A 27,998-nucleotide genomic window follows, 5' to 3' on the forward strand; every position below is an offset into this window, starting at 1 on the left:
TTTGTCTCACTGTGCATAGGGAGGGTTTATAGGGTGGGAGAATGATAACAGGGCTAGTGAGGAAGTGATATTCACAGATCGATTGGAGACTTTGTCAATAGCTAGTGAGGAAGGTGTGTTATATTCACAGATCCCTTTGAGATTTCTTTCACCTTTAAGATAAATTGCTGGCCTACTCCATGTGCTAAGATGATACATTTGTTCCCATATATTCTGCCAGCTTCAAAATTCCAGAAGGGATTTTGCCACCCAGTTCTCGAAGTTACTGCGTGTGTTTCTTGATAATATCCTTAGAATAGCAATGAGAATCCTTCATTTGTGTTCATGCCACTGTCACACTACCTCAGACTTGCAGCATTTACACTTGGGAATCCATTCAGTTGCTGCTGATGGGTTTCTCCAGTGATGGATGAGTGGAGTTGCGTGCATGAAAAGCACTGCTCTAGGTTATGTAGGCGTAATGGGGTATAAAAGAAATCAGAGTACATTTAGAGCAGTTGGAGGCGGACTGTTCTTCATACAGAATTCAGTTGAGAAAGATTGTTCACAGTCTGATGAAATTATTAGGCCTTGATTCAGTGATGGCGGTACTCTCTGGTTGGACTGAAGTCTCATGGCCTGCATATCATATGGGAGGTTAGATTAGATCATGCGATTATTTCTTCTAGGCTTGAAGTTTATCTGATAGGCTGTTCTTATTGCTGAGTTTTCTGCTCCCAGTAAATCCATTTTTATTTTTATTTTTATTATTTTTTTTTTTTTATTCTTTGCTAAACTAACAGTGCACCTCGAGTACTGTGTCCAGTTTTGGGCCCCTCACTGACATCGAGGCCCTGGAACGTGTTCAAAGGAGGGCTATGAAGCTGGTGAGGGGTCTGGAGCACAGGCCTTATGAGGAGCGGCTGAGGGAGCTGGGATTGTTCAGCCTGGAGAAGAGGAGGCTCAGGGGAGACCTTATAGCTCTCTATAACTTCCTGAAGGGGGTTTGTAGTGAGCTGGGGGTTGGCCTCTTCTCTCTTGACATTAGTGATAGGACCAGAGGGAATGGTTTCAAGCTACGGCATTTCAAGCTAGACATTAGGAAGTATTACTTCTTGGAAAGGGTGGTCAGGCACTGGAATGGAGTAAGCAGTGGTGGAGTCACCGACCCTGAGGGTGTTCAAGGAAAGACTGGATGTTCTGTTGAGGGACATGCGGTCTATATAGTGGGAGCTATCAGTAATAGGTGAACGGTTGGACTGGATGATCTTTTAGGTCTTTTCCAGTCTTGGTGGTTCTATAATTCTGTGCTGTAGTACAGACTGTTCCTCCACTCACAGACTGTTGTTCCTGCAAGGTGACTGCAGGCACAGAGCTCCATTTCTTTTCCTAGGAGCTTTGCATCTCAGTGCTGTGGGGCACTGGTAACCTTGAACTACATTCTCTCTCATGCAATCTTAGGAATGTGACTGCCATCCTTACTCAGGTGTGTACTGAACAGATAAGTGTTGAAAGTCTCCCTCGATGCTGCACTGAACTAGTAGGTTCTGTGCTTGAGTGCAGCATTCAATTCATTATTTTCCTGGAGAGTTATCACAGAATGGCCTGTGTTGGAAGGGACCTCAAGGATCATGAATCTCCAACCCCCCCACCACAGGCTGGGCCACCAACCTCCACAGAACAGGCTGCTCAGGGTCCCATCCAACCTGGCCTTGAACACCTCCAGGGATGGGGCATCCACCACCTCTCCAAGCAGCCTTTGCCAGCACCTCACCACTCTCATGGTAAAGAAATAGGTATCTCTGCATGTCACAGTATCTTGGACATCCATTTTGGATAAGGTGTGGGCATGTCCCCATGGAGCCCAGCCTGAATTTCTTCCATCATCTTCAGGTTGCCGTGGTTATGCGAGTCTTGCTTCAAAAATAAATGTCAAAGAATCCTCCTGCCTGTGTTATTTGTGTTTATTTACCATCACATTTCTCCAGTTCTAATCACGTACCTAGTGTGCCTTTAAAAGAAAATGAACTAAATCTTATGTGTCATTTTTCCTTACCCCCAGAGACCAATTCCTTGCATAAACCTGGCTCTGAGTTCATAGGGTTTCTCCCAAGGCTGTGAGGTGCAGATTTAATGTTTCTTAGGAAGTCGTGTTGGGTGGGTTTTTTTCGCGATCTACGATCTGTGACAGCATTAATTTGTTTGTTTGCTTCTGAGAAAGGTTCTCAGAAGGCAGAACCTTAGGGAGATCGTATTGGACAGATGAAGTACAGCAGAGTGGAGCTACAGTAAGTTGTCCACCTTTTCTAACATAGTGCTTTAGCAGTTGTACCCACAGGCTGCAGTGAGGATGTATTTCCTTCAGTCATCCTTTCTAGGATGTTAATCTCCTTTTACTTAACTCAGGAGAAAACATTTGAAGAATCCAGTGATCTTATTTATGTCCTCGCCATCTCAGACACTGTAGTTTTGAAGTTTATCTGGTACCCAAATCCTTAACAGGTGGCCAGAATTTCTCAGGTTATTCGGAAAGCAGCAGCAGCTCATTGAGGTCAGAACTCAAAGCAGCAGCCTGAGTTCATGTGCTAAATCAAGAGGGTCGCAGCTACATTTGTGTATATATATACATGAGTTACAGCACAAATAGGGATCAAGCTGAAAGGGAGCTGGGCTTCACTTCCCAGGAGATGGTCAATAACTACTGAATGTCAATAACTACTGAATGAACCATTTTGTTTCTGTGATACGAAGGGTAGCTGGCACGTACTGCACAGAGCAGCCAATAACGTCCAGGATGAACTTAAAGAAGTGGGTTTCTTCTGCCTCCTCTGTCAAACACAATGCTGTTATTTCTGCTGCAGAGGACGGCATATTATATTTGAGTCTGAGTCATTCAATTTGCTGCAGGCCACGTGAGACTTTAGCTTAATAAGTACAGCAGGTTCTGAAGCTATTATTAAATCACTCCTATCATCTGGTAGGAAACATCTGAACATCGTGTCATTCTGTGACAGAATCTGCATGTTTGGTTTTCCACTGGTGCATGGGGCTAATAACTGTGTAATGGAGGGGTGCAACTTAGCTGTCACTACTGGGAGTCTTTGTAAAGCTTCTTCTCCTTCTCCTCTGGCTGCAGCTTTCAAGTTATGTGAAAGGAACAAAGCATCTAACAGGAGAATAGGAGAGCTCTCTAAAGCTTATCAAGTGCATGTTCTCTGTCCACAATAGAAGAAAGTGATGTGCAGGGTCTTCTGTGCTGGGCGGCCGTTGCTCCAAGAATGTTGTGCTTTACCGACTGATACCTGTGCTAGAGCTGGCTGACAGTCTGACTTCTCATATGCTCCATTGTCAGGCAGATTATGGGGACTCTGATCCAGGCTCCAAATTTCAGTCCACAATGACTTGAGGGGGATGAAATCCCTCTCCAGCAAAGCACCTATCAGTGGTGGATCTATTAAACCCCTTGACCGCCTGGAACAAAGCTGACATGTCTCATTCTCAGGATGATTTTCCCAGCACTGTTATTTGAAGTGAGACCTCTCTGTAGGAAGGCTGATTTAAGCTGTTCAGTAGCAGGGAAAAAGAAATCTCCTGCGTTTGCCTGCTTGAAATCCGCTAATAGAATAATGCATCTGTCAAATCGATATCTAAATCTCATTCCTGTCTGTCACCAGAAAGGAAATGTTATCCCTCAGCACAGCCTGGTTCCTATACGCTGTTTTGTTTCAGAATTCCCAGACCCATAAAAGCAGATCAAATGAACGACTAGCAGCCCCAGTACCTTCACCTACGCATCCCTTCTGTGTTGTTTCTGCTGTCTCTGTTTTCCAGGCGCAGTTGAAATTGCCCGTGTAAATGCGTGCTGCTGAGAAAACAACAACAAACAACCCTATGATCAACTGTATCACTATTCCTCCTATTTTTTATGCCAAACAAAAAGGATGCAGTAAGCACTCCAGCTCTGCATGACTTTCCAGCAGTCTTCCTATTCTGTAACGTGAGGCTGTTTTCAAACAAGCTTGCCCAAAAAATCCCCTCATGAACATTCAGTTCAATGAGAATCGAATCCTGGGTCTGTGTGGAGTGTGCAGCCTCTTCCACCTCTGCCCTTCAGGTACTTCAGCTTCTTCCAGCAGGTGATGCCTCCCGTGGGGAGGTGCTGGATAGCAGTGGCTGGGCATGGATGCCAGAGGCAGAAAGTTTTCACACAGTGATACGTGGTGATGGATTTTGTGTCTCTGGAGGGCTCGGCTGAGCTTACATTCAGCAACATTTACAGCACCAAGTGAGCCAGTTGCTGAAGCTGGCCAACTCTCGGGTAACTGCCAAATGAAGCACAGCGCAGATGCACACAGAGCAGCTGTGAGAAGAGCGGGCAGTTCTGTTGAGGTGGTAATAATCAAACCCTGTGTCTGGTAGCACTGTCCAGACGCCCTATGAACTCCAGCACTGGGGGCCGTGCCCACCGCCCTGTGGTGCAGCCCCTTTCCCTGACCCCCAGCTGCCCCTCCCCTGGCCCAGCTCCATGCCGTTCCCTCGGGCCCTCCTTGTAGCACCAGAGGGCAGCATTGTGAGAAACAGTATCAAGAGCACTGCTGAAATACCGAAAGATTACACCAACTGGCTTCCATTGTTCAGGTAGGTGAGTAACCCCGTCGTAAAAGGAAATTAAGTTCATTAAACAGGACTTTCCCCTTGTGAACCTGTGTTGGCTATGACTAATGACTGCATTGTCTTTCAAGTGTTTTTCAATAACTCCCAGAATTATCTTCTCCATAATTTTAACAGGCACTGAAGGGGGACTGACAGGCCTATAATAGCCAGGCTTTTCTTTCTTGTGCTTCTTGAAAAATGGGGCAGCTTTTGCCAGCTGTCTGTAGCAATAGTTAATTGATAGTAACCGGCACACATCTCACCCAGACATGTGAGACACCCAGGCGCACCTGTACACAGCCATGTACAGGCAAACCAAGCTGACTTCTTAGAAGCAGCCACAACTTTGTTCCCTTTTTAATGGAGGGTTGCTGGGTTTTTGATATTTTTCTGTACGCCCAGAAAATTTCTTCTCAGTTTCTTGTCAGAAAACTTACTTGCTGCCTATGAGAGGTTCGTGTCTCTCTTGAGACAGTGACTGACAGCCAGCAGTGTGTTTTCATCAAATGCTTGGGCAGAGGGAGGGAATGAGGGAGGAAGAAAGCTTCCCATTCAATGTCTCGATTGTGCGGAAGTGGCTGAAGATGGGAGGATAAGGATTTAAAATCAAAGATTAAGAAAAATCCAAAGTGAATCTGGTGAAAAATGCTCGAAGGAGAAGGATAAAGAGAGGAGGGAAAGGGGAGAGGGTGAAAAGCTAGGACAGAATCCTATCTGTGTTGCAGAAGATCCAGCCACTAATGAAGCCTCTCTGGTGAGAAGTTTCCCTATAGAAGCCAGCAGGGATGGCAGTAGACTGCCGATGATCCCTGACTGGTACTGGCAGAGTACCAATAACCAATGCCACTGTGCAGAAAAGGAAAAGTTGCTCTTGTTATTCAGTGGTAGCCCTTGGCAAACCCTGATCAGGGGCTCAGAAAGAGGAGGGAGCATGGGATGAGACACAGCACTGTGGTGCAAACTGAGGAGGAAGCTGCATGGGACACAACCAAATGGAGCAGAGTGAAAGGATAGTGAAATATACTAACCAAAATACAACTGCTTTCATGCAAGGCCTGCCATCCACTCCATAAGATGCTTCCATTTCATTTTCTCTAATACTATAATACGTCAGCACTGCCCTTTCTCATGACCGTACCATCAGTTGTATGCTATTTACCGTTTTCCTCAGGAACCGGAGCCTTATTATGGTGTGAAAGTTCCAGTTCAATTTTGTCCCTCGGTGAACATCTCTGGCTTTCAAACTTGTAGAGAGGAAAGCTCACGTACACGACCGGGATGAACAAGCAAATTCAAAACACCGGAGATGAGTCAAAAGAAAGATCAGAAATGTGTTCTTTGAAAGTAGACACTAATGATTTCTCAACTAATCTTCTGACTTGCTTTGGTCATGACCCGTGGCTTTCAGCAATGTTGAGGATGCTAACAGAGGGCTGCTGTATAATGGGTGATTGTCTAGGTAACGCTCCCAGGGAATGGCGTCACTGAACTCAATCTAGTTTCAGAAACTGCAAAAGTGTTTAAAATGTCCTTATTTCATACAGCTTTCTGCTATAGCAGGTCAGAACATTTTCAGCACTGCCTGGGCCCATCAAGCTTTTGTCATCTTTTTCGCGCTGTATCTGTGGTTCTGTTCTGGCCTCCCACACTAAAAGATAAGACATTTAATCTCTTGTATGGAGAAAATACAATGGACTTCTGCCCATTAGAGGAAACTGCACTGAAAGCTCTGTGCAAGCAGGAAAAGATATGAGAGAATATGTGAGAAACTGTTACATGTGTATCTGAGATATTACCTTGTTACCTGTGAAGATGCATAATTTAAAAAGTCGTGTTTAAATTAGGGTGTTTAATCTATTATGTGCTGCAAAGAGTTGTTCAAAGACCCACCAGAGGTTCATGTGGTTGTGCCTTTCACAGAATCACAGGGGTTGGAAGGGGCCTCACGAGGTCATTGAGTCCAAACCCTCTGCTAAAGCAGGTACCCTACAATGGGTAGCGCAGATAGTCATCCAGGCATTTGTTATGGGATGCTGGTGTACCACAGCTAAGGAACCATCTCCCACCCAGTGCCCTCAGTTTGTCAACACATCCAGCCTGCTAAGCAGTCCCAGCCATCAGATCCCTTCCAGTACAGGTGGATGTCTGTCCTTCTGTCTCTGCCCATGTCATCTCTTTCACCTAGAAGCATACAGACCTCCTTTCCCCAGACCCCCATCCTATGCATGCACGAGGCTGGTGCCAATGTCAACAGCCTTTTATTAATCCTGGGGTTGTCATAAAACTTCTGCATGTCTGAGCTCTGCTTGTCAGAGAAATGGAAAGCGCTGATATGCACTGAGTACTGAGCGGCACTGAGCTATTCAGATGGCAGCAACCCAGAATATGCATCTGAGGATACTTTACTTTCCCATGCTGTGTAAAACCCCAGGCAGATTTCATCCAGTAGAGCCCTGGGTTGCTTATCTCCTGTTTGGGAGTACGAGCTGTGGTCCCCCATTCAGACTTCCTTGCCAAGAGCATGAGCCAGCCTTGTCCAGTAGAGGGAATTTGCTTTTCCACTTCTTGGCTCTCAGCCCTCTAAATGATGTAGCAAGTGACTCCAGACACAGTTAATTTCATTTACATTTTCCCCATCAGCTATTGAAGGTTCCAGTCGGATCTGCTGATTCCTTCCACAACCTTATGAAAACACGGATTTTATAGCTGGGCTTTCCCAGAAGCTCTGCAGCAGGGCTCCAGCATGCTGCCTGCATCTGCCATTAGTGGCTGGCTAGGGTTTGTGCATATGTGCATGCATCTCATCCTTCACACAATATACAGCTGGGCCAAAGATAAGATTGCAAGGCACCTGGGGACTCTTAGATCCATGGAAATACTTTAAATGAAGGTTTTGGAACAGAGAGCTGGGAGATGGGAGATACGGAGATGGGACTGGGAAATGAAGAGGGGGAAGTGGAAAGCAGAGAGCGTTCATGAAGTGGAAGAATCACCCATGGCCTGGGAGTGCTCTTCATGCAACCACTTGAGGTTGGAAGAGACCTGGTCCTCTGGAAACCTGACAACATATAAAAGAAATGTGCAAAGAAGCAAGTAACAATTTCCATACACAGAAAGTCCTACGCTTTCTGTAGGCATACGGAAAAGATTTAAAGCTGAACTGAAGAAGTCAGCTTCTGCCATAGACAACATGGAGGAGCTTGTGCTGCTGTAACCAGCAGTTCAGTCTTTAGCAGCCCTGACCTGTGGTGGCAAAAAATATCCCAAGAGAAGCAAAACAGAGGAAACAGGAAAGGAGAGAGCGGCTGATAAAAGATCCAATGGAGTAACCAATGGGATAATCAATGACATAGTTTGTATGATAGTTAATGGGATATCTGATAGAATGTAGGACATGGGATAGCCAGTGGGATGTTCTACAGCCCTACAGGGTGATGTACCCTACATGGTGATGGAATCAGAAGAAGCAGCTCTCAGCCACACTGTGCTCACAGCCCGTGCCGAAGTATCAGCACTAATTGGCAATGATGGTCCTGTTTCAACACACAAATGAATGACATCTCTCAGCACCCCCGATGGAGGAAGTGCCCCCCCACCCATCCACCCCCACTCCCCCTTAATTCCCCATCAATAAGTGCAGTTCGGCTCGGCGTGTGCCACGGGAATGCCAAGAAAGGCTGTTGCCATGGGAATGGACGCATCTGGAGCCGCGTCCCCTCCTGCCCACGGCATCTGGATGCGGCCGGGAGCACCACGGGAAGGAGGTGGCGGGGAGACGGGCACAAACAACGCGTGCACGTTAGAGGAGGGACCTTCCCAGAATGAGAGTGTCGTGGGACACGGCGGAGCGGGGACACCGAGCTGCCAGGCAGCGGTGGCTCAGCCTGGTGGGATAAGCCTTGTTTTCTGCTCCGCTGGGAAGCCCGGTAAAAGCTCAACTGTAGCAAGATGGGATCTGCCTCTTCAACTTACCGGCCCAAGTGTATTTATTTGGATATTGATGGAAGAATTCAAAAGGTACTTTCGATGTTTTTTCACAGAGCGGCGGCTCCGGACGCAGCGGTGTGTGCGCTGTCGGACGCGTGGTGCATTCAGCCTCTGTTGAAAGGGAGGGGGATATGGAGAGGCTTCTGATCTTTATTTAAAGGGGAAGGGGCAGCCGGCAGCTCGTGAGCACCCGGTGCGGCTGGCAGGATCTTGGCAGAAGTGCGGGGCCACTCTCCGAGAGCAGCCTCCAGATAGTTTGCAAAGTTTTGCCTGCAGAGAGATGCTGGAGGGCACGGAGCTTATGGGATTGCCTATCCGAGGGGGTGAGTTCTCCTAGGGAGAAGTTACAGGGCAGGCAGGTGCCGGGTGTTGCTGTGCGGCAGCGGTGCGGGAGCCCCGGCTGCACTTGTGAAGCCGTGTGTTAGAATCGATAGATGTTAATAGGATCTTGAGCTCCCGTTCCCCACCTGGCTTAGCCAAGCGTCACGGCGCGGGGGAAGTTGTGGGGGAAGTGTGTTCTGGCTGAAGGAGGGAGCTCACACCATTCAGGAGAGAGCCCACGGCTTGTAGACAGAAAAATGCTTTGGCATTCCTGTAAGTCCGTCCTCTTTTCCTTCTTTCTGTTGACAGTTCCTTGGCCACAAAGCAAATGCCTTTCATGCAACAAAGCAAAAGCCACCAAGAGGCTCACGAGCAACTCAGCTCTGACTTGCAGAATTCCAGTCCTGATCCCTGCTGCTCCTGCTTGGAGTCCCTTTCACACATCTGTGCTGTTTGTTTCTCTTTTAAAAAGAAACAGCAAAGATGCCCTTCCCCATCCCTTCTCTCTCCTGTATCAGTGTATCCAGACAAAGGCAGAGCTAGCAGCCCCTGCAGTCCCCCCATCTCTGCCTGGGGGACCCCCGCAGTCTCAATGCGTGGAACCACCATTGGAAAGAGGGCCCTGGGGAGGCTGGTGCTGTGAGAACACACTTCCAGAGGTGTCAGTCAATCACACTGGCTGTCATTTCCACTGCTATGAGTTTATAAACAAGAGCGTTTCTCAGAGCCTTTCTCTGGAGAGTACTTCTGTCACTGAAAACACAGGAGAGGCCAAAGCTCGTGGGCAAGTAACTGCAAACCCAGCCAGCGTTAAGTATTATTCTTTCTTTTCTGGCCTGATAAATGTTATCTGTTTCTTTTGTCAGATGTGAAATTCCATCTGTGCAGTGTTTGGAAGGATTCCTGCTGTAAACACACTGCTTAAATGGGGTTCACCCAGGGGTAAGCAGGGCATAGCGCTGATCCTCATGCCTCCTCGGTAACAACATTGCTAGGACAAAAAGCAGCCCTTAATCTTCTGAGGAATGCGGTATTGGAGACTTCTAAAGGGAACTCATTAAATCAATGCTGAGCCGGTAATGAGGTATGAGCTTCATTAGAGCAGGGCTTGCTGAGTTTGAAAGGGCTCAGCTCCAACTTGCAGCTGGCTTGCTGGGTCTGACAGAGCCCTGAAACAGGGCTGTCCATGCTATAGGAGTGTGGCAGCCATTACTAGAAGTGAATTTCATGTTTCCACCTTAGGTCACACTGCTGACTTTAGGGGTTAGGGTTATTGTTTGCCCTCTGCACTGGAGGAAAAGAAGGGATACCCCAGTGATTGGCCGCCCCCCTTCAGAGCCTACACTTTGCAGATGGGCATTGGGAAATGCTCTGCAGCAAGTGCTGAGCTGAGCTAAGTAGGTTTGTGTGTCATCAGGTCCAGAGAGGTACAGTGAGGGGGGCAAAGGGATGTGGTTTAGTGCTCTGCTGCAGTGGTCAGAGCTGGAGGAGAGTTTGGTGGCACTGAACAGATGCAATCCACGGGACAAACAGGGCTGGATTATCAATGTCAGAGCCCACAACACAAGGGGTGGCTTCTGCATCCACCAGGAGAATGTTTCTGGATGTGGCTCTGGGCAGCCTGGTCTGGTGGTTGGCAACCCTGCACATAGCAGGGGGGTTGAAACTGGATGAGCATTGTGGTCCTTTTTAACCCAGGCCATTCTATGATTCTACGATTTAGGCTTGATGGTGGCTGTGTCTTGGCCAAGGAACATGGGACAGGCCCAGTGGTGGAGGCAGAGCAGTGAATGTGGAGGGAACAGACCTGTCAGGCTGCTGGAGGAGGGAGATCAAAGGCTTTGCAATGCCACAGAGCCAGTGCCCTGCATGGGGCAGCTTCAAAGAGGCCATTTGTTCTCAAGGCTGAATGAAAAATGGGGTTTCAGTGTAATTCATCAGTGTCTCACCAGTTCCTATGCAACGTGGATGCACACCTGGGGGAATCAGCGCTACGGGATTTGTCTGCTTCTAAAGGATGCTCTTTCCCAGAGATATATAAAAGTTCCTAAACCACTTCCCTGGTCACTTACATCCCTCTGTGCTGCGCTTGCACATCCAAGGCTTCATGCAGCAAAGAAACACATCTGTGTCCCCCTCAGGCACAGCCAGGCCTGTTCCAGCCAAAAGAGAAGACTGTGGAGTGAGATGCCCATGTTTCACAGAAGATAAGGAGACCTCACAGCGCCGTGGCAGACAGAGATTTCTCCTCTATCCCAGAGTGCCACTAGATGGGGTGGAGCAGCCAACCCCCAGTCTACCAGCTGAGAAGCCTGAAAAACTGGAGGAAGCCACCAACTGTGGCTCTGCAGCCTTATTTTCCTTCACAATGTCATTAACCCTTTGGCTGCTGTTAAGAGAAAAAATCCTATTGACTGTTTTGCATTAGAAGTCTATCAGCATGAAGATCACACCCAAACATACAGATACACATGTATATTTCTTCTTTTCCACACAGAAACTGCTGGGGAGCATTTGATTTTGAGCCTTGAGATTAAAGAGGTGAGAGCAGAGCCAGACAGTGGCCATGTTCCCAGGTGGGTGGGTGGCTTCATGGCTCTCATTTCCAAATGTCCGAGGGTGGTGGCTTTGCTTGCTTGGTTGTGAGGAGTTGCTCTGAGAAAATGCTTGACTTGAGAGGATTTCTGTTTCCAGTGTCTTAATCAACATCATACTTGAAACGAGGATGGAAAGTCAAATGGGTACAGAGCCTGAATGAACTGGAAAATTGATGACTGCCGACTTAGTCAAGGAAATCACTCAGTGGTATTTCTTCCCCTTCACAAAGCAAGTAAAGAATTCTGGAGCCATTTGACTGGCTTACTGAGTCATTCTGGATGCCGAGCAGAGTAATTAGCTCTCTCCTCCTCAGAAAAAATGTACTTTTCCTTGCGTCTACCATGTGAACCCATTGAGCAGCGCACCCAGATATCCACAGCTCTTGTTCGTCTTGGCCTCAGACACATGAAGAGGAGAACAAAGAGAAGACTGTGTTTTGGTGTTGCGGTTGTTGCATTGAAATGTCAGCGCATGGGAATATTTTCTGTCATGTGAGCTTTTCTTTTTAATTAGAGCAACAGGCACTGTGGTATAAATGCCTAGACTCCAGCAAACCCAACAGATTTTTTCCAAAGCTTGCTGCACTATTTTTAACGCAACTGAATTCAGATTAAAAACAAAATGTAGCAGAAAAATAGTGGCTTGATGATCAGTTCAAGGCTGTTAAAGATCTTTGTATCCGTAATTGCTGCAAGACAGTCCCCGTGGTTCTCTTGGCAAGTCATTCACGGGTTCCTCCAATGCCAAAACCCTTTGTAGCCTCTTCAGTGAGGCTTCCTATGTATTTGCTGGACCACAGTCATTTTCCTATGACTGGCAGGTCTCAGAGGGCAATGGAGGGTGTGAGGTAGTGCATCCAGAGCCTGGCCAGCACTCTTGACCAATGCTGGCTCTGCAACTGAAGCCGACTCTGGTGAGCCCAAGGCAGCTGGATGTTCTTGTAAAGCAGCAAAAGTGAACAGCAGTGTCTTTCAGACTCCAGCATGTTACAGCGTGTGAGGAGTACATAAGCATTTGAAAGAGTAAAAATGGCTTCAAAACAGGCTTTTTTGAAATGGCATAAAATGTTATACTGGAGGCCATTTTCTCTTCCCTTTCCTCACCTCTCTGTCTTCCCCAGCTAGTGGTGTTTACTGCAGTCCATCCTCGTGCAAAAGTTTAACAACCTTCTGCTAGTGATACCTAAGGTTTTGGACAAGCAGACCATCCCAGCATACGTTCCTCACATGCTCAGGGTAGCACAAACAAGAAGAAACCATTTTGTTTCTAGCAACTTTGTCATTAAATTCTACAGCTACCAACTGGCCTTTCACCTCTCACTGCTTTTCCTTGCTGTGTTGTCTAATATCACACATCTGAAAGCCTTATATTATGAACCATGCTGGAATGTCAGACATCATTATTTTTGTGAATAATTTTGAAACAAGCAGCCTAGCTTCATTCACATTTAGCAAGGACATTTGATGCCAAAGCATCCTTATTACCTAGTTTACAAAATATTTGGAGCCTAATGCATTAGAGTGCTACAGGGTTAATTGTGCTTAGTACTCCATTAGAAGCTATCATGTGCCCTTTCTCTGTTAATAGAAGCTAGTGCATGTACATTTCGGTTAACTTGTCAAAGGCTGAAATGTTTCTATGTCCACTATAAAAACTAAGAAGCTTTAGCTCAAAATCAGCCTTGCTACTTCCTGGTTGCATTCTGTTGTTAGTGCTGAAAGACTGAATATTGGCAATATATCTCTTAGTATAGTCAGTAGACTGCAAAAAGTTCTCCTTAATGTAACTTGCTTTCCCTACATACCCTCAAAAAATTAATAAGATTGTAGTGACAGAGCCCACCTCTGCCATGCTGTCCCTCTCAATGAACCTCCAAGACTGCATCATACCATTGCATCATGAACATTTTCTCTTTCCTAAACAGAAAAAAAGAAAATAAATCTCTTTCCCAAAAAGAGAAAAACCTCCTTTCCCATAGCATTCTGTTCAGGAATGTTATAAAGGATAGGAACCATGACTTATCACATAGCCACATGCCTCAGTTCTGCCTGAGTCCTATTTCTCATTTCAGGGCAATGTATATAAGCAGGAAAACCAATAGGAATCACCCTACCTAAAACTAAACCATAGTCATCTAAAAGTCAGTGGTGACTACTCCAAGCTAATCATGTGAGTTCCCCCACAGGCACTAGGGAGGAGGGTGGTATCTCCAGAGGATGATTCATTCAGTCTTAAACTGGATTTTGGAGACACGTGGGCTTATTTTCCCTTTGGAATTATGTGGTCCTCTTCCTCTACTGACAATAATTCTGACTCAGTGACTAGCCAGGCAACACAGATGAGACAACTCATCTGTAGACAGTTACGTTAGATGAATCCTGTTGTACATTTCATTTAGGTACCATGGTGAAATGAATGATGTCTAGACACCACACAGTTCAAAGTTAGGTGCAAACCAGTGGGGCTGTGGAGCAGCCTTACCTTGAGGCATTTAAGGTCAGGCTGTACAGGGCTCTGAGCAACCTGACCTAGTTATAGGTGTCATACAGGTGTTCATTGCAGGGGAGTTGGACTAGATGGCTTTTAAAGCTCCCTTCCTACACACAAAAAAATTCTATGACTCTACGATGAGCTCTGGACAGTGAAAGTAAAATGTCTGCCACATTCCTCCCTGCCTTACACAGACACAGTCTGGAGAGTTCAGGGGGAGTTTTTATTTTTGTTTGGATTCTTGGCCAAGGGCCCTTGCTCTTTCTTTCTCATACAGGCCTTTACAAGCACACACTTATTTTTTGTTCCCCTCTTAGTGAAGCTCCTTACAGCATCTAACAGATGGCAAAACTGGCAAACTATTTTTAATACTGTCTAACATTTGAAGCTTAGAAAAAAAAAATGGAGAGCTTTCACAACTATCTGCTGGTAATTATTGCAAGGAAAAAAAGAATACACAGATATCATTGAGGTAGCTGGGCTCATGTTATAATATATGTATCTCAGTTTAAAGAAGAAGCCTGAGAGATGTTTAGATGCAGGGTGTTAGGTAAGGCTTCTGCTGAATATCAGGAACAGTGCCTGATAAAGTATATGCTCTTATCACTATTTTTTGAGGAAGATCTATTTGCTTACAGGTCTGAAAAATTAGTTTCTATCAATGATTTCTGAAGAGTGTTATCTAAGAGCTCTGGATCCTGTTTCATTTTGATATGGAAAAAAAAATATTGCTGGAGAGAAAGGCAAAATCATGATAAAAAGATTCACATCAGCCCTCTATCTTGTTTAGAAATCCTCCATGAAAGCTGCTGTAACAGAAGCAGCAACGATTTCCATAGTCCGTGTGAGATACTTAACTGAGTTTTACCAGACTCTTCTCTGACACGTATCTTTCAGTCTCATTAGTCGAAGATTATCATTTGAGATTGCTTTAATTCCACTCTTTCAGCCCTGACTCTGAACATTGCTCACTGGGTGAATTGAAAAAGCACCAGCAAATGCTGAAAGTCTTGAATACAGAAAGCAAAAGGAATTGAGATTACACACTGGGGATAGACAGGCTTTGAAAATCTTCCTGAATTATTCACTGAGGAGTTTTTGTAGAGTAAAAGAAACAAACAAATGCTAGTTAAATACCAGATCAGGGCAGGATAACGCTCTGGACAGGGTTTGCAGTGTACAGAGAGGATTAACTGTTCTCAGGATCAAATATAGGGCAGAAATTGGATTTGTAGGCCATGTTTTTACCCGTCCTATCTCATAGCAAAATATAATATGATTAGTTGTAAACTGGTATGTGACAGAGTGAGCACTGCGGTCCCACAGTGATATCTCCATCATGACCCTTAATATTAAACTAGTTCTCTGAGTGATAAAGCCAGACAGATACCGGCAGTCTTTATCTCTCCTTGTTTTAAAATCCTTATCCCCTGCCAAAGGTTGGTTCTGTGGGTCAAGAGAAAATGACTTGTCAGAAGAAGAGTTTCCAAAAAGTGTCCTGTCACCAGGACAGAGAGCAGCCTACAGTTTCAGACCACAGAAGGGATCTCTGAGCTGGGAACCATGTGACAGTCTTGAGCCATGCTGTCCTACTTCACGGTTACTGCATGCTACATCAACATCTTATTTCCACTCCAAAAAGCCTCAGTTATTATTTAGTATTCTTTTTGCTCCCTTTGCTTCACATTACGCTCAAAAGCAGGCAGAGTGTAATACCCGCTTAAATTATGTGGCTTCTTCTTGGCGCCATCATCTCCTGCCTTTGGTCTCCGCTGAGCTCCATAGCAAGGTCTCAGACCTGCCCAAAGCAGTGATATCTTCCAGTGCTGGGTGTTATTGCAGGGTCTGAGGTCTAAGGGACGTCAAAGGACGTCAAAGGGCTATGAGGCTGGAAGGCTCTGAGGGCAAGGTGTGTGAGGGGCAGTGAGGTCCCTTGGTGTGCTGGGCCCAGAGGAGCTGAGGGGAGACTCTGTGTGACAGCGACAGGGCCCGAGGGAACGGCATGGAGCTGTGCCAGGGGAGGGGCAGCTGGGGGTCAGGGAAAGGGGCTGTACCACAGGGCGGTGGGCATGGAACGGGATGCACAGGGCTGTGGGCACGGCCCCCAATGCTGGAGTTCAGGGAGCGTCTGGACAGTGCTATCAGATGTAGGGCCTGATTTTTGTTGTTGCTGTGTGGAGCGTGGAGTTGGACCCAGTGATCCTTTCTGGGTCCCTTCTTAACTGGAATGTTTGGTCATCCTATGATCATGGCAGTGGCTTGTGATCCAGGATAGGAGCGAGGACCTACTAAAGACAAGGACTGTGGGTCAGACAGAACTGAAACAGGCTTGAAGGATGGTGAAGTCCCTCATCACTGACTGTGAACCTGAGTCAGAACTACAACCAGTGCCAGTAAAATATCACCATAGAGACATGGGCCAAATAGCAGTGGCTCCAGGACATCTGCTATCTTCATGGGTCTGAAGAAGATGCTTGTTTCTCCATCCACAGCCAAGAGGGCTGATTATCCTCAGAGCTGCAGGACAACCACTTTCTCTAGTCACAGGAAAAAAGTGTGTGTCCTAGCTGGCTCACGTACAGCCACAAGCCAAATGTCACTGTATTGGCTTCATGGTGCTAATGTCCCTGCTATGGTAATGGACTTGAGGCAGATCGGATTCCTATACCGTGCTGGAGCCATCAATAGTACACAGCACTGTCCAAAATACATTCCAATTGTATTCCACAGACACACACAACTGGCATTGGCTTTATTGGGAACATAAACATGCAGGCAATAACAGGAACAATTGCACAGTTCTGGGAAATGTTTGAGGCTGTCTGCTTTGTTTTAAAAGAGAAGGAAGTTGGTCAGGAAAGCTCAGCAGGTTGCAAAAAGCAGAGAACTTTAGTAGCTTATGCTCTGTGATTAAGGGGGGGAAAAACAACCATTTACACCCCAGGATGAGTATCAAAGTACAGGTGGTGATTCACAAATCCACTTTTAGTAAACTTAAAAAGAACTGTCAAATATGGAAATATATATGGCATGTATTAGGATAGCTCATAATCTAGAAGATAATATCTACAGTCTTTGTTTTGCTTCCCACTCTTTTGCTATTGCATGGAGTAAAGAGAGGCATTACTGTTCCTCCTCAGTGCACTGAAAGCTCCTGCTGCTTTTTGTGAGTCAAGTCGCCTTTCTTACTTTTAATGTTTTTTAAAATATATATTTTTAACCTTTTCCTCTGCTCCAGTCAATAATTGATCTCCAGAAAAAGAAGCCTTAATACCTGAAATAGCACTCCCACTATGTCACAAGCCTTTACCCTGCGTTCAAACACAGTTAATGTCATCTGCTCCACTTCTGCAGGTATCAGCTGCTGGTAAAGGAGCAGCTTCCCATCACTCCATCAGCCAATTTTAGCAGCTAGCACTCCAATGGGATGCTGCTTTCTGCTCTGAGCAGGATTCCATACCATCTAAACCTGATTAGCTCTGCTTTATTGCTTTGATTGCTACTATATTTTATAAAAACCCAACAAACAAGAGTCAATCACAGAAATAGTTAGAACAGCCTTTTAGAGCACACCCAGATATTAATCCCACCCATTTCCTCACTAACAAACGCTAACTACCTCAGCAATCAATTGCCTCAGGATTTACAATGTAAATAAATTAACTACTGTAATTTCATCTGGGTCAGGAAACAGGTAAGGTGAGTGTGTGTTTCTGTATCGGTCATAGCTGTCTCTTGAGGAGATTGATGTTGTCCACCTAATGATGCCCAGATGAAAAATAAGAGGACTTTTAAGCACCAGTGCAAAGTGAGACCTGAAGTATTGCTCCAGCATCAGAACAAGGGTTTGCTGAATCACATCTCACACACAGCAAGACTGAGTCAAGGGGGCCAGACACTGTGTTTTTGTCCTCAGTCTTCCAGTATTTTAGGAGGAAAGATGGTGGAATATGTTTCCTTAAACCTCCAGCTCCAAAAGGCATTCTCATATTGATCTCGGCCTATACTGTGCTATCCAAGGAGCTCCCTATATCTGCAAGGTATACGTTTAGAAGAAACAAAGTCACTTTCAAAATCCAGGGCATTGCTTAATTATATCTGTGGTTTCTGCCATCCTGCAGCACATCTGCATTGTGAGATACCTTCTGCCATCAGTTGTCATACATTACTGCTTTGCTCCACAGCAGCACAATTAGGTCTCCTGAGCTTTCTTCTGTTATCAAAATGAAGCACAGATATTAAAGCTAGAGTGGAGAAATATTCCAGCTCACGAGTCAGATCAGATAATTGAAATGATAGGATTAGCCTTAAAATTGTCCCAGTTCAAGCCTGAATAGAGTTCATCTCTCACTGGGAACTAATTGTCCTTTCTGTCCTCTGCCTTTTTTTAATCTCCTTCTGCTGCTCGGTTTGGAAGGTGATCTTCAGTAAATACTGCAACTCCAGGGATATTATGGACCTCTTCTGCATTGCAACAGGGTTACCAAGGTAAGACTCATTTATCACATGCATTTCACTATTGCTCTGATACTCCTAGTGGCAATTAAAAGCTGGGTTACCTGCTTTCCAGGCTTCTCTCTTATTCCAGAGAGCTGGAATAAGTTGGGGCTGTGCAGAGAACCCAGCTGGAGAAGTGCACAAAGCCCTGGTGAGTGTTCAGTTGCCTGCTCTACAGAAATTACAGCCAGTACAGCAGTGTAGACGAGAGCATATGCAGGGTCTGTGCACCTACCGGTTATACCCATACGCCAGCACTGTGTTTTTGCCCCTAGACACTGAAACATCATCATACTTTTAAAACATGATTTTTAAGTAAAGAACTTGTTATCAGTAAGAGACACTGGCACTAAATCACAGTCATAGAATGGTTGGGGTTGGAAGGGACCTTTAAGACCATCTAGTTCCAACCCCCTGGTTGAAACTAGATGGTCTTAAAGGTCCCCCTGGTTGAGACCAGGTTGCTCAAAGCCCCATCTAGCCTGGCCTTGAGTGCTTCCAGAGAGGGGGCATCCACAACCTCACTGGGCAACCTGTTCCAGTGTCTCACCACCATCACAGCAGAGAATTTCTTCCTAATATCTAGTCTAAATCTATCCTTTGCCAGTTTAAAGCCATTTCCCCTTGTCCTGTCACTACCTGCCCTTATAAAAAGTCCCTCTCCAGCTTTCTTGTAGGCCCCTTTCAGGCACTGGAAGGCTGTTATAAAGTCCCCCTGGACTCTTCTCCACACTGAAGAGTCCCAGCTCTCTCAGCCTGTCCTCATAGGGAAGGTGCTATTTAGATATGCTACAGAATAGTGACAGGTTGAGGGAGCTGGGTCTGTTCAGCCTGGAGAAGAGATGGCTCTGAGGTGATCTGAGAGTGGCCTTTCAGTATCTAAAGGGGAGCTATAAGAAAGAAGGGGACAGACTCTTTAGCAGAATCTGTTGTGATAGGACAAAGGGAAGTGGTTTCAAACTAAAAGAAAGGAAATTTGGGTTGGATATAAGGAAAAGTGTCTTTTACTGTAAGGGTGGTGAGGCACTGGTGCAAGCTGCCCAGAGAGATGGTGAATGCTGCGTCCCTAGAGACATTCATGGCCAGGCTGGAGGGGTTCTGAGCAACCTGAGCTGTAGGTGTCCCTGTTCATTGCAGGGAGCTGGACCAGATAGCCTTTAAGGGTCCCTGTCAACTCAAATGACTCTGTGATTCTATGATTCTAATCCCAGATATGAAACAGTAAAAAAATATCCCCTATTTTACAGAATAAAGAGATGATGACTCCCCAGCCATGTCACAGCCCCACCCTCATCAGAGGGTATCTGCTTTCTGCTGGTGACCTCGAGCAGTGCTGGGTAGATGTGCAGCAGCACTCAATAAGCCATGTTGTTTATCTCTGTACGTACAGGTTTATACACCAAAAGAAATAAAACCAAAACAAAACAAAAAACAGGAAAAAGAAAGTAATCCTTTAATCATGGGTTTGTTGCATGACTCCAGCTTGGGACTGAAAGATAACATTGTCTGTAGTCTATTCCGATTCTGCACTGACTTGGAATTTGCATAGACTGCTGGACATAGTGCTTTTTTCTGTTTCTCCTTTCTGTTTCTTCCCATTTGACATCAGAGGCCTTAATAACTCTCCTTTGCCTCTGATATCAATTACCTCCACTCCATCAACAAGGAAACACTGTTTAGCAGTCAGAGTTGTTAATGAGTTCAGTGTTCCCAGAATATCTGGCCTTTTATTTTCAGCAGAGGACTTCCACAGTCTTCTACAATTTTTCAAATAATCATAGAATCATTTGAGTTGGAAGGGACCCTTAAAGACCATCTGGTCCAACCCTCCCTGCAATGCACAGGGACACCTACAGCTACATCAGGTTGCTCAGAGCCCTGCCCAGCCTGACCTTGAATGTCTTAAGGAACAAGGCATCCACCACCTCTCTGGGCAACCTGTGCCAGAGCCTCACCACCCTGATTGTAAAAACTTTTAATTGTTCATTGTAATCAGGCTCCTGGAGACGAAGAAAACATCCAAGGCTTATATGTGAGCCTACGAGATCACACGTAGCACAGGATGAAAATAAAGGCTCCATATTCAGCAAGACATCTGTTTTGTTTGTTTTGGTAAGGGAGTAACTAGATAATTGAAAAACTGGTAGTCATTTGTGTAGCATGAGTCAATATATAGCTGCCTAGTCGATGTATCACAAAACATAGCTTTTCAGCAGAAATTATTGGTCGATGAGTCAACAGCATTCACAAGTTAGCAGGGAGCAAAGTTTTCTTTGAGTTCAAAGATGATCATACAATGTTTTCCCAGAAACATCTCTGGTAACCGAAATGGGTAAAACATCAAACCTACTCTGACCCTTCTTGTGCCAAGATAGAGTAGATGTGGCAGCGACAAGAACGTAGCATAGGGGAAACTGGCCACATGCAGTAGACAGTGGCATGAGGTCTCAGCCAGTCTTTCTCGCTCAAATAAAGATCTCTGGAACATACTTTTCAGGAACACAACCATCTCCCTCTTGACGGCAGATAACTGCATGGTGTCCATTGATCCGACAATGCCTGCAAACTCAGAGAGGTAAGTCTCACAGTAACATGGTCTTCAGAGGGGGTGATGCCCAAGGGAAAGTGGGTGTTGGGCCGCAGATGCCTCTTGAGCACATGAGTCAAGCAGCACTCCAGGGGAAACTAACAGAGAGAACTGCATGTTAACTTGCAGTGCTGATGCCAGCCAGTTTTGAAGATTTTTGCTTATTGTTAAAGTAGAAATTATAGTCAGAAAAAAATTGTGCTTTTAAGTATTTGATGTTGAACATCAATTCCCATTCCGGTGCTGTCAAGGCTCCCAGTGCCTTTGTTCTGTTAGCACTAGCAATGACTTCAGCAGCAAGTGAAGGCGCAGTCTTTGATGAGGTTAGGCCTCTTCCATGCTGGTGTCAGCCCTTCCTTTCTTCAGATCCCTTTCTCTTTTTCTCCTTGGCTTCAGATTGCATTTTCAACTTTGCACTTTTATTTTCACCCTGTCTGCTTGAAGTTATTACAGTTGCTTTTACTTATTTCATCGTGTATATCATCATTAATTGTCACTGCCATCACAAACAATGATGCCATGTTCTTGGCATCTCAATATAAGGACATTCAACTATTAGAGAAGGTCCATAGGAGGGCTGTGAAGATGGGGAAGGCTCTGAGGACAAGGTGTGTGAGGAGCGACTGAGGCCCCTCGGTGTGCTCAACACAGAGCAGAGGAGCTGATGGAGGCCTGATGGCGGCTGCAGCTCCTCACAGGGAGCGGAGGGGCAGCGCTGAGCTCTGCTCTGTGTGACAGCGACAGGGCCCGAGGGAACGGCATGGAGCTGTGCCAGGGTAGGGGCAGCTGGGGGTCAGGGAAAGGGGCTGCACCACAGGGCGGTGGGCATGGAACGGGGTGCACAGGGCTGTGGGCACGGTGTGAAATGCAAGCTGCAATCTCAGCACTGCTAACATCAACCCTCTCCAACTCTTCCAGGTCTCCGTACAAAGTAATACCTGTTGCCACTGGGCAGCTTTCAGGTAAATAATCAAATTTACATTGCATTTGATTAAACTGAGGTTGTAGTCACTTCCATGTGAAAGTCTTTGATGATAACTTAGAATGGCTGAGGTCTTGGGGACTTCTGAAGCACTTAGCTTGAGTCCAGCTCAGCTCTGCTGGTGTCTCAGGGAAAGCCCCTCCTGGAGCAGCAGTTCAGTTAGGGCATCGCCAGCCACATTTGCAACCCCGTTTCTCGGTGCTTTGTTCATCTCTCAGCAAACCTTTGCTGAAAGCTGAGCATTGTGTTTGAACTCCATGTTATTTCCAAATGGCTGAGAAGGGAGCAGAGTTTCTGTTGTGGGCATGGTAGCTTGGAGGGTAATAAATATTTAAAAACACCTGACATGATTAAAAGAGTCCTGGATGCAAGATGACATTTGGATTACATTCCCTGGTGTACAGTGGTGTTTTTCCTCATGGGCAGGACTGAAGTGGCACTTCTACCATTTCTCTTTGCGAGTCGCTGTCAGGATCAGGCCGCTGTCAGGATCGAGCACACTGTTTCCTGGGGGCAATTCTTGCACAGCATCCAGCTTATGACAGCCCCCATCTGTGTAACTGCTGTATCTCCTATCACTATCTCACAGGCAGCCATGAGCAGGACCTTAGGCTGTACACTGGGGAAGGAGGGGTACATCAGCAGGAGACAGTCTGGAGGAGTCAGATGGAAAGGTAGAATTGTTGGGGACAGGAGATTAAAATCATCTTGGGAATGGAAGAGCAGGAGGGAGACAGAAAGCCTGGGCCTGAAAAAAAAAATAGGAGTTTATAGAGATGGGTTAAGCTGTTGAGGCAGAAGCAAAGCAGCCTTGCTGTTTCCCTGCTAGTGTTAGGTCCCACCTCTTCTCAATATCCAGATGGAGATCAGTAATGAGTGGCATCCCTTAGGGATCGGTGCTGGAACTGATGCTCTTTAACATCTTCATCAGTTAGACCAATAGGGAGAATGGGTGCACCGTCAGCACATTTGTGGATGTCTCCAAGCTGTGCTGGGCAGTCAGCATGCTGGAGGGACAGGAAAGAGACCAGCAGTGGGCCCAGGTAAACTTCATGAGGTTCAACAAATCTAAATGCAAGGTCTTGTACCTGGGTCATGGCAGCACCCACTGTCGGTAAAAGCTGGGGACAAAAGGATAAAGCACAACCCTGGTGAAAGTGACCTGAGTGTCCTGGTGGATGGAAAGTTGAACATGAGCCAGCAGTGTGCCCTTGCAGAGCAGAAAGCCAACTGTATCCTGGGCTGCATCCAAAGAAGTGTGGTCAGCAGGGCAAGGGAGGTGATGCTGCCCCTCAGCTCTGCAATGGTGAGGCCTCACCTGGAGTACTGCATCCAGATGGGGAGTCCTCAGTGCAGGAGAGACATGGAGCTGTTGGAGTGTGCCCAGAGGAGGGCCACAAAAATGATCAAAGGAAAGGAACACCTCCACTATGTGGACAGGCTGAGAGAGCTGGGGCTGATGTAGGTGTAGCTCTGTTCATTGCAGGGGAACTGAACCAGATGGCCTTTAAGGGTCCCTTCCAACTCGAATGATTCTCTGATTCTTGCTTAGGCTTTTGTGACAAAACCTAATGTCTGTGAGTACTGTTTTTCAGAGAGGGGAAGAGTAGGGAAGCAAACCCATTCTATGATGCACCCATGTTCCTTGTGGCAGAAACATGTGCAGGAGAGGGCACAGCAAGGCAGCATAGGAGAATGGCCAGGGAGACTCTGAGAAGCAACAGCGAGGCCCTTGTGCATGTAGAGAGCAAAGGAGAGCAGAGAGCAGCTGGAAAACAAGGAAGAACTTTATCACAGAGAGGTTTGTTGTAAGTCATAAACAGGTCCCAGGTCAACAGTGAAAGCCAGGGGACACACGTGACCACTAAGGGGAAGGAAGCTGTCTGCTGAACTATTTCCTGATCCTAACGAACTCAGCAGGAGCAGCAACACACTGCACGCATGCTTGATCAGGTCAGAGAAGGAGGGATCTCATCTGGAGCACATTTATCTGCCTAAGGTAAAGGCAGCTGCTGGTGGGGCTGCACCAGGGAATGCCACTGTGACGTACTAGCAGGGATGCCAGATGAGGGGCTTTCTAGGAAACATCCTTTTCTCTTTCTTTCCCCCCCTCCTCCCCCCAAACACACACGTGATACTCGCTGTATATTTTTATAAGACCATACAAGCCTTCTCACACTTTCCCAAGGCTCTCATTCTTCAGCCCAGCTGACAGCCCATGGTTCTGCTTTGTTCTGAATGCTGTGTCGACAAGGTCTCCTCTCCCTCCCCGTGTTTTGTGAAACAAAAAATTTCCAAAGATTTGAGCTGAAAAGGGCAAGAAAAATTCTGGTGGTGTCTTGCCAAAACGTAAAACAGAATCCGCGATGGAAAGAGGCAGAAAGCTGAACAGTGTGTGATGGAACGAGCGTTCCTTGGTGTCTGTTTCTCTTTCACATGGGTTGTCATTAATCTTAAGCATTCCTGACATTTTGCTGAGAGTAGAAGAATGAACAGAATGGGAAATTGTTCTTCGTTAAAAGAGATGAAAAAAAACCCAGTCCTGTTCTGGCCATCACTTCTGAAACAGCTCTGCCTGTGTGATTCTGCCTCCCAGAGTGACTCCCCCATAGGCAAGGAGAGTAACCCCATTTCCACTGTGTGGGAGCTCCTGTGCATCTTTCCAGCAGTCTCCCAGGCAGCTGGATGAGAGCGGTCCATGCTTCAGCAGAACAAAGGCTGTGAAAGGTGGGACTGGAAAAAGATGATCCTTCGGGAGAAAAACACAAGCAGTGGCTTCCATCCAGTGGAGGAGATATTCACCATCCTACTAAGAAACTGTTCTTCATTTCCTGGCCATAGCCAAGGGAGAGAGTTGGAATTAAAGAGGTTATTACTCCGGCACCTGCTGGATGCAGCTGTGGTCTCACAACCAGTTGTTTGTGAAGTTGCTGCATCCACCACCTGCTGTCCCCTGCCCTTGTACCCCTCTTTGAGGTGTTTGGGTTTCCAGGCTTTGTTCACCTGGCTTGCAGAGCACCTTCTTCCAGCATCTCATCCTTCCTAGCAGCAGTGGGGCTCTGGTCTGTGTGCTCAAGGCGGAACAGGCTCACAGCTCACAAACCGATGGCTGTGCTGAGGTTGTAATTGGAGTTCAGGCACTCTGCAATATTGTGAAGATGACAGTTAAGGGAACAAGTCCTGCTGGCAGCACGCTCTTGAGAAGGAAAACTGAAGAGTACAAGGCTTCTGAAAGCATGGAGGAAGGAGCTGTTGTGCTCAGAGGTCCTGACCCATGGTGGTCCTGCATGGGAGCAGCCATAGGCTGGGGATTTTGAACCATGCCCAGGTTAGCTGAGTGAGCCCAGGGATGTCACCAGGGATGTCGTCCAAAGGCACATGATGTGTGCTGAGCATGGTCCCCATTCTCCCCCTCCCACAATTTATGGCTTATTCTTGTGGGGTTTCCAATATGAACATCCCATTTCCCACGAGACACAGAGAGAGCAGTGCTCTCAGTGCTGTCCTGCTGGGGCTAGAGGCCACATCAGCACATGGGTTTCCTGGACAATTCAGTGCACGGGGTCCCGTGCTGGTATCTATTTGCTGCTGGTAAAGCAACAGAAGCTTCTCCTCATGTCTAAATCTTTGTATCCCTGTTTTCTTTTGGAGGCAAATGCACACCCATGGCTCAGGTGAGAGAGAAGAAGCACAGAGCACATGAGAAAAATCCCTGTTGCTCCTGCTGCTGCCCCCATTGCTTCCTGCTGTGGGGCAGCTGCCTTGGGATGACTCACCTGCCAGGGCTTACACACGCAGCCCAAAATATCCGGAGCTGCCAAGTGAATCTGGCACTCAATATGGTGCAAAACATGGATGCAGGTTTTACGCACGCCCCTTCCCAAGGCTCTTGTCCACCTGCCTGTGCATTTCCTAAATCCCTCTGACAGCCCAGATCCAAACAAGCCCCAGAGAAGGAAAGCAGGTGGGTGCCCCACCAAGGGCACAGCACATGTGAGAAGGATGAGCAGGGCAGACATCTATGTTCTATCAGCACTGCTTGGCCATGGCAGAAAAGAGGTGGACCACCCTGTGCCCCACTGAGCAGGGTGGGTGCACCCCACTGTGTCAGCCCTGTAGGCTGGGGAAAAAAAGCCCAGATTTGCAGGTAGTCTGAGTTTAAGCCTTGCTGCCTGTAGGAGCTGCAATCCAAAGGTGGCATTACCTCTTTCTCAAGGGAAAATTGGGGTGAAAAAGTAAAGCAACTGAGGCATGTAGGTGGTGTGGGCACCTGGGGTGTCAGCTCTGCCCAGAGGAGTGAGTAAAGGCAGGCAGACAGTAAGGGAGTGATTGGACTTAGGTGATCTTGGTGGTCTTTTGCAACCTTAGTGATTCTGTGATTCTATGAGCAAAAGGACGCTTGGCCCTTCTGTTCCACAGTAGAGGGGACAAGCACGACTAAATGCCTCATTTACTTCTGAACTGGGATTTACTAGAGGTCCGCCCCTCCGACAGGAAGGGGGCAGAGAAATGGCTCATTGTCCCTTTAAGATGAGACGAGCTGCCACTCTTAGTCATATATCTGTACTGCACCCTAGGGTTATAAAAACATACATCTTCGTTTTGAAAGTCTTTTATTACATCCATAAACATCAGATTGCAGCTGACTGTTCCTGGGATGAGAGCGTCCCAGTACTCCCAGTGAGTTTTGACAAGGGGAGGGAGCAAGAAGCAGCCTGGCTGCTCTCTTACTGGAGCTGTGTTATCGGGGACTCGCCAGCTTCCCGCACGCTGTCAGCACTCAGAGCGGTGCCGGGGAGGACGAGGGTGGTTCTGCTAAATCTCACCACCGGACTCGCACATCGTCCTCGTGCACGGTAAGATTTTCTTGCCTCCTAGATAGGGCACAGCGCTCGCTCCGTCAGAGCTTCAGTGCTGGACTTGTTTTTTTTAAGGGTGAGGAAACTGGGAAATGGGTCTTTGTGGTGGGAACGGATGTCATCTTGCAGCCAGTTGCTCTGTAGGGAGTTGGGTTGCAGCAGGAACGAGGGGGTTTGCTGAGAGCCCCCCAGTCACTGAATGCTTGTTCCACTCTTTGTGCAGAAATAATCCCGAGGAGTATTCTAGCATCAGATCTGAAGGGTTGCAAACCTTTTCAACAAGTACAGGAGCTGTTATTTAGGGGAATGTCGCGAGCGCTGGGCTGCATTTCTGCCTCATTCATTTTGTGCTGGTTCAGAAGTAGCTCAGGAAATGCCACTGGGGTGTTTCAATGCAGGGGGTGCTCACCGACTCGCAGTGTTTGTGCAAAGCACGCACACCTCTCTGCTCCCAGAGCACCGGAGCCCTGCGTCCTGGCTGGTAGATACCCAAGGGATCTCTCACTGCCTTCACACCAGGTGCCTCCCAGCACCCCAGCACACTCCTGGCAGAGTTTTCCTGCAAGCTACAGGCAATGGGGGAAAGGTGGGGCACAGCCCAACCTTCCTGCCCCAACACTGATGCCTCTTAGAGGACCAGAGTGCCATTTTGATTCATCACAGAGCCCCGTCTCATGGATGCTGAGTGTCTTTCCAGTATAATTTTTTTTTCTCACATCTCCCTTCTGTTATTTGTTGTTGTTTGTTTGTTTGTTTGTTTGTCTGTTTATTTGTTTCTTTAGAGAAAGAAGAATTGTTCCAGAATTTACTGGGACAGATTGCCGAGCAGTTCTCAAGGTAGGATGCTGAATGGCATCATTTATTTAAAATACTGTTCCTTTCATCAGCCAAAAGTGAAACGCTGCCAGGAGGCACAGGGGGTGTTTAAGGTCTCTCTCCAGTCCCACTTCCACACCACATTCGGGCCCCATGTACACAACCCTCCTGCTGAAAGCAGTGCAGTATCTTCAAACAGGAGCAGCCCTGGCTTCTCTTTGATCTAAAA

The 27,998-nt window shown here is 46.8% G+C and overlaps 1 protein-coding gene across 2 annotated transcripts in view; it reads left to right on the top strand.

The window, feature by feature from the left end:
- Positions 1–8,236: 8,236 nt before the first annotated feature.
- Positions 8,237–27,998, top strand: part of PDE9A (phosphodiesterase 9A) — a 41,199-nt gene continuing 21,437 nt past the window's right edge. Inside the window, exons 1-5 of one of the 2 annotated variants that reach the window (XM_015883306.3) lie at positions 8,237–8,649; positions 18,446–18,516; positions 21,023–21,100; positions 22,031–22,074; positions 27,736–27,790. In XM_015883306.3, coding sequence (XP_015738792.1) covers positions 8,581–8,649; positions 18,446–18,516; positions 21,023–21,100; positions 22,031–22,074; positions 27,736–27,790 — 317 coding nt within the window. In that variant the 5' untranslated portion in view covers positions 8,237–8,580. Of the gene's footprint in view, positions 8,650–18,445; positions 18,517–21,022; positions 21,101–22,030; positions 22,075–26,613; positions 26,951–27,735; positions 27,791–27,998 lie in introns of those variants that run through there. The other variant, XM_015883314.3, reaches the window with a different exon arrangement.

Source organism: Coturnix japonica, chromosome 1, assembly GCF_054131305.1.
Source record: "Coturnix japonica strain WE chromosome 1, WE-NBRP24, whole genome shotgun sequence".
NCBI classification, from domain to species: domain Eukaryota; kingdom Metazoa; phylum Chordata; class Aves; order Galliformes; family Phasianidae; genus Coturnix; species Coturnix japonica.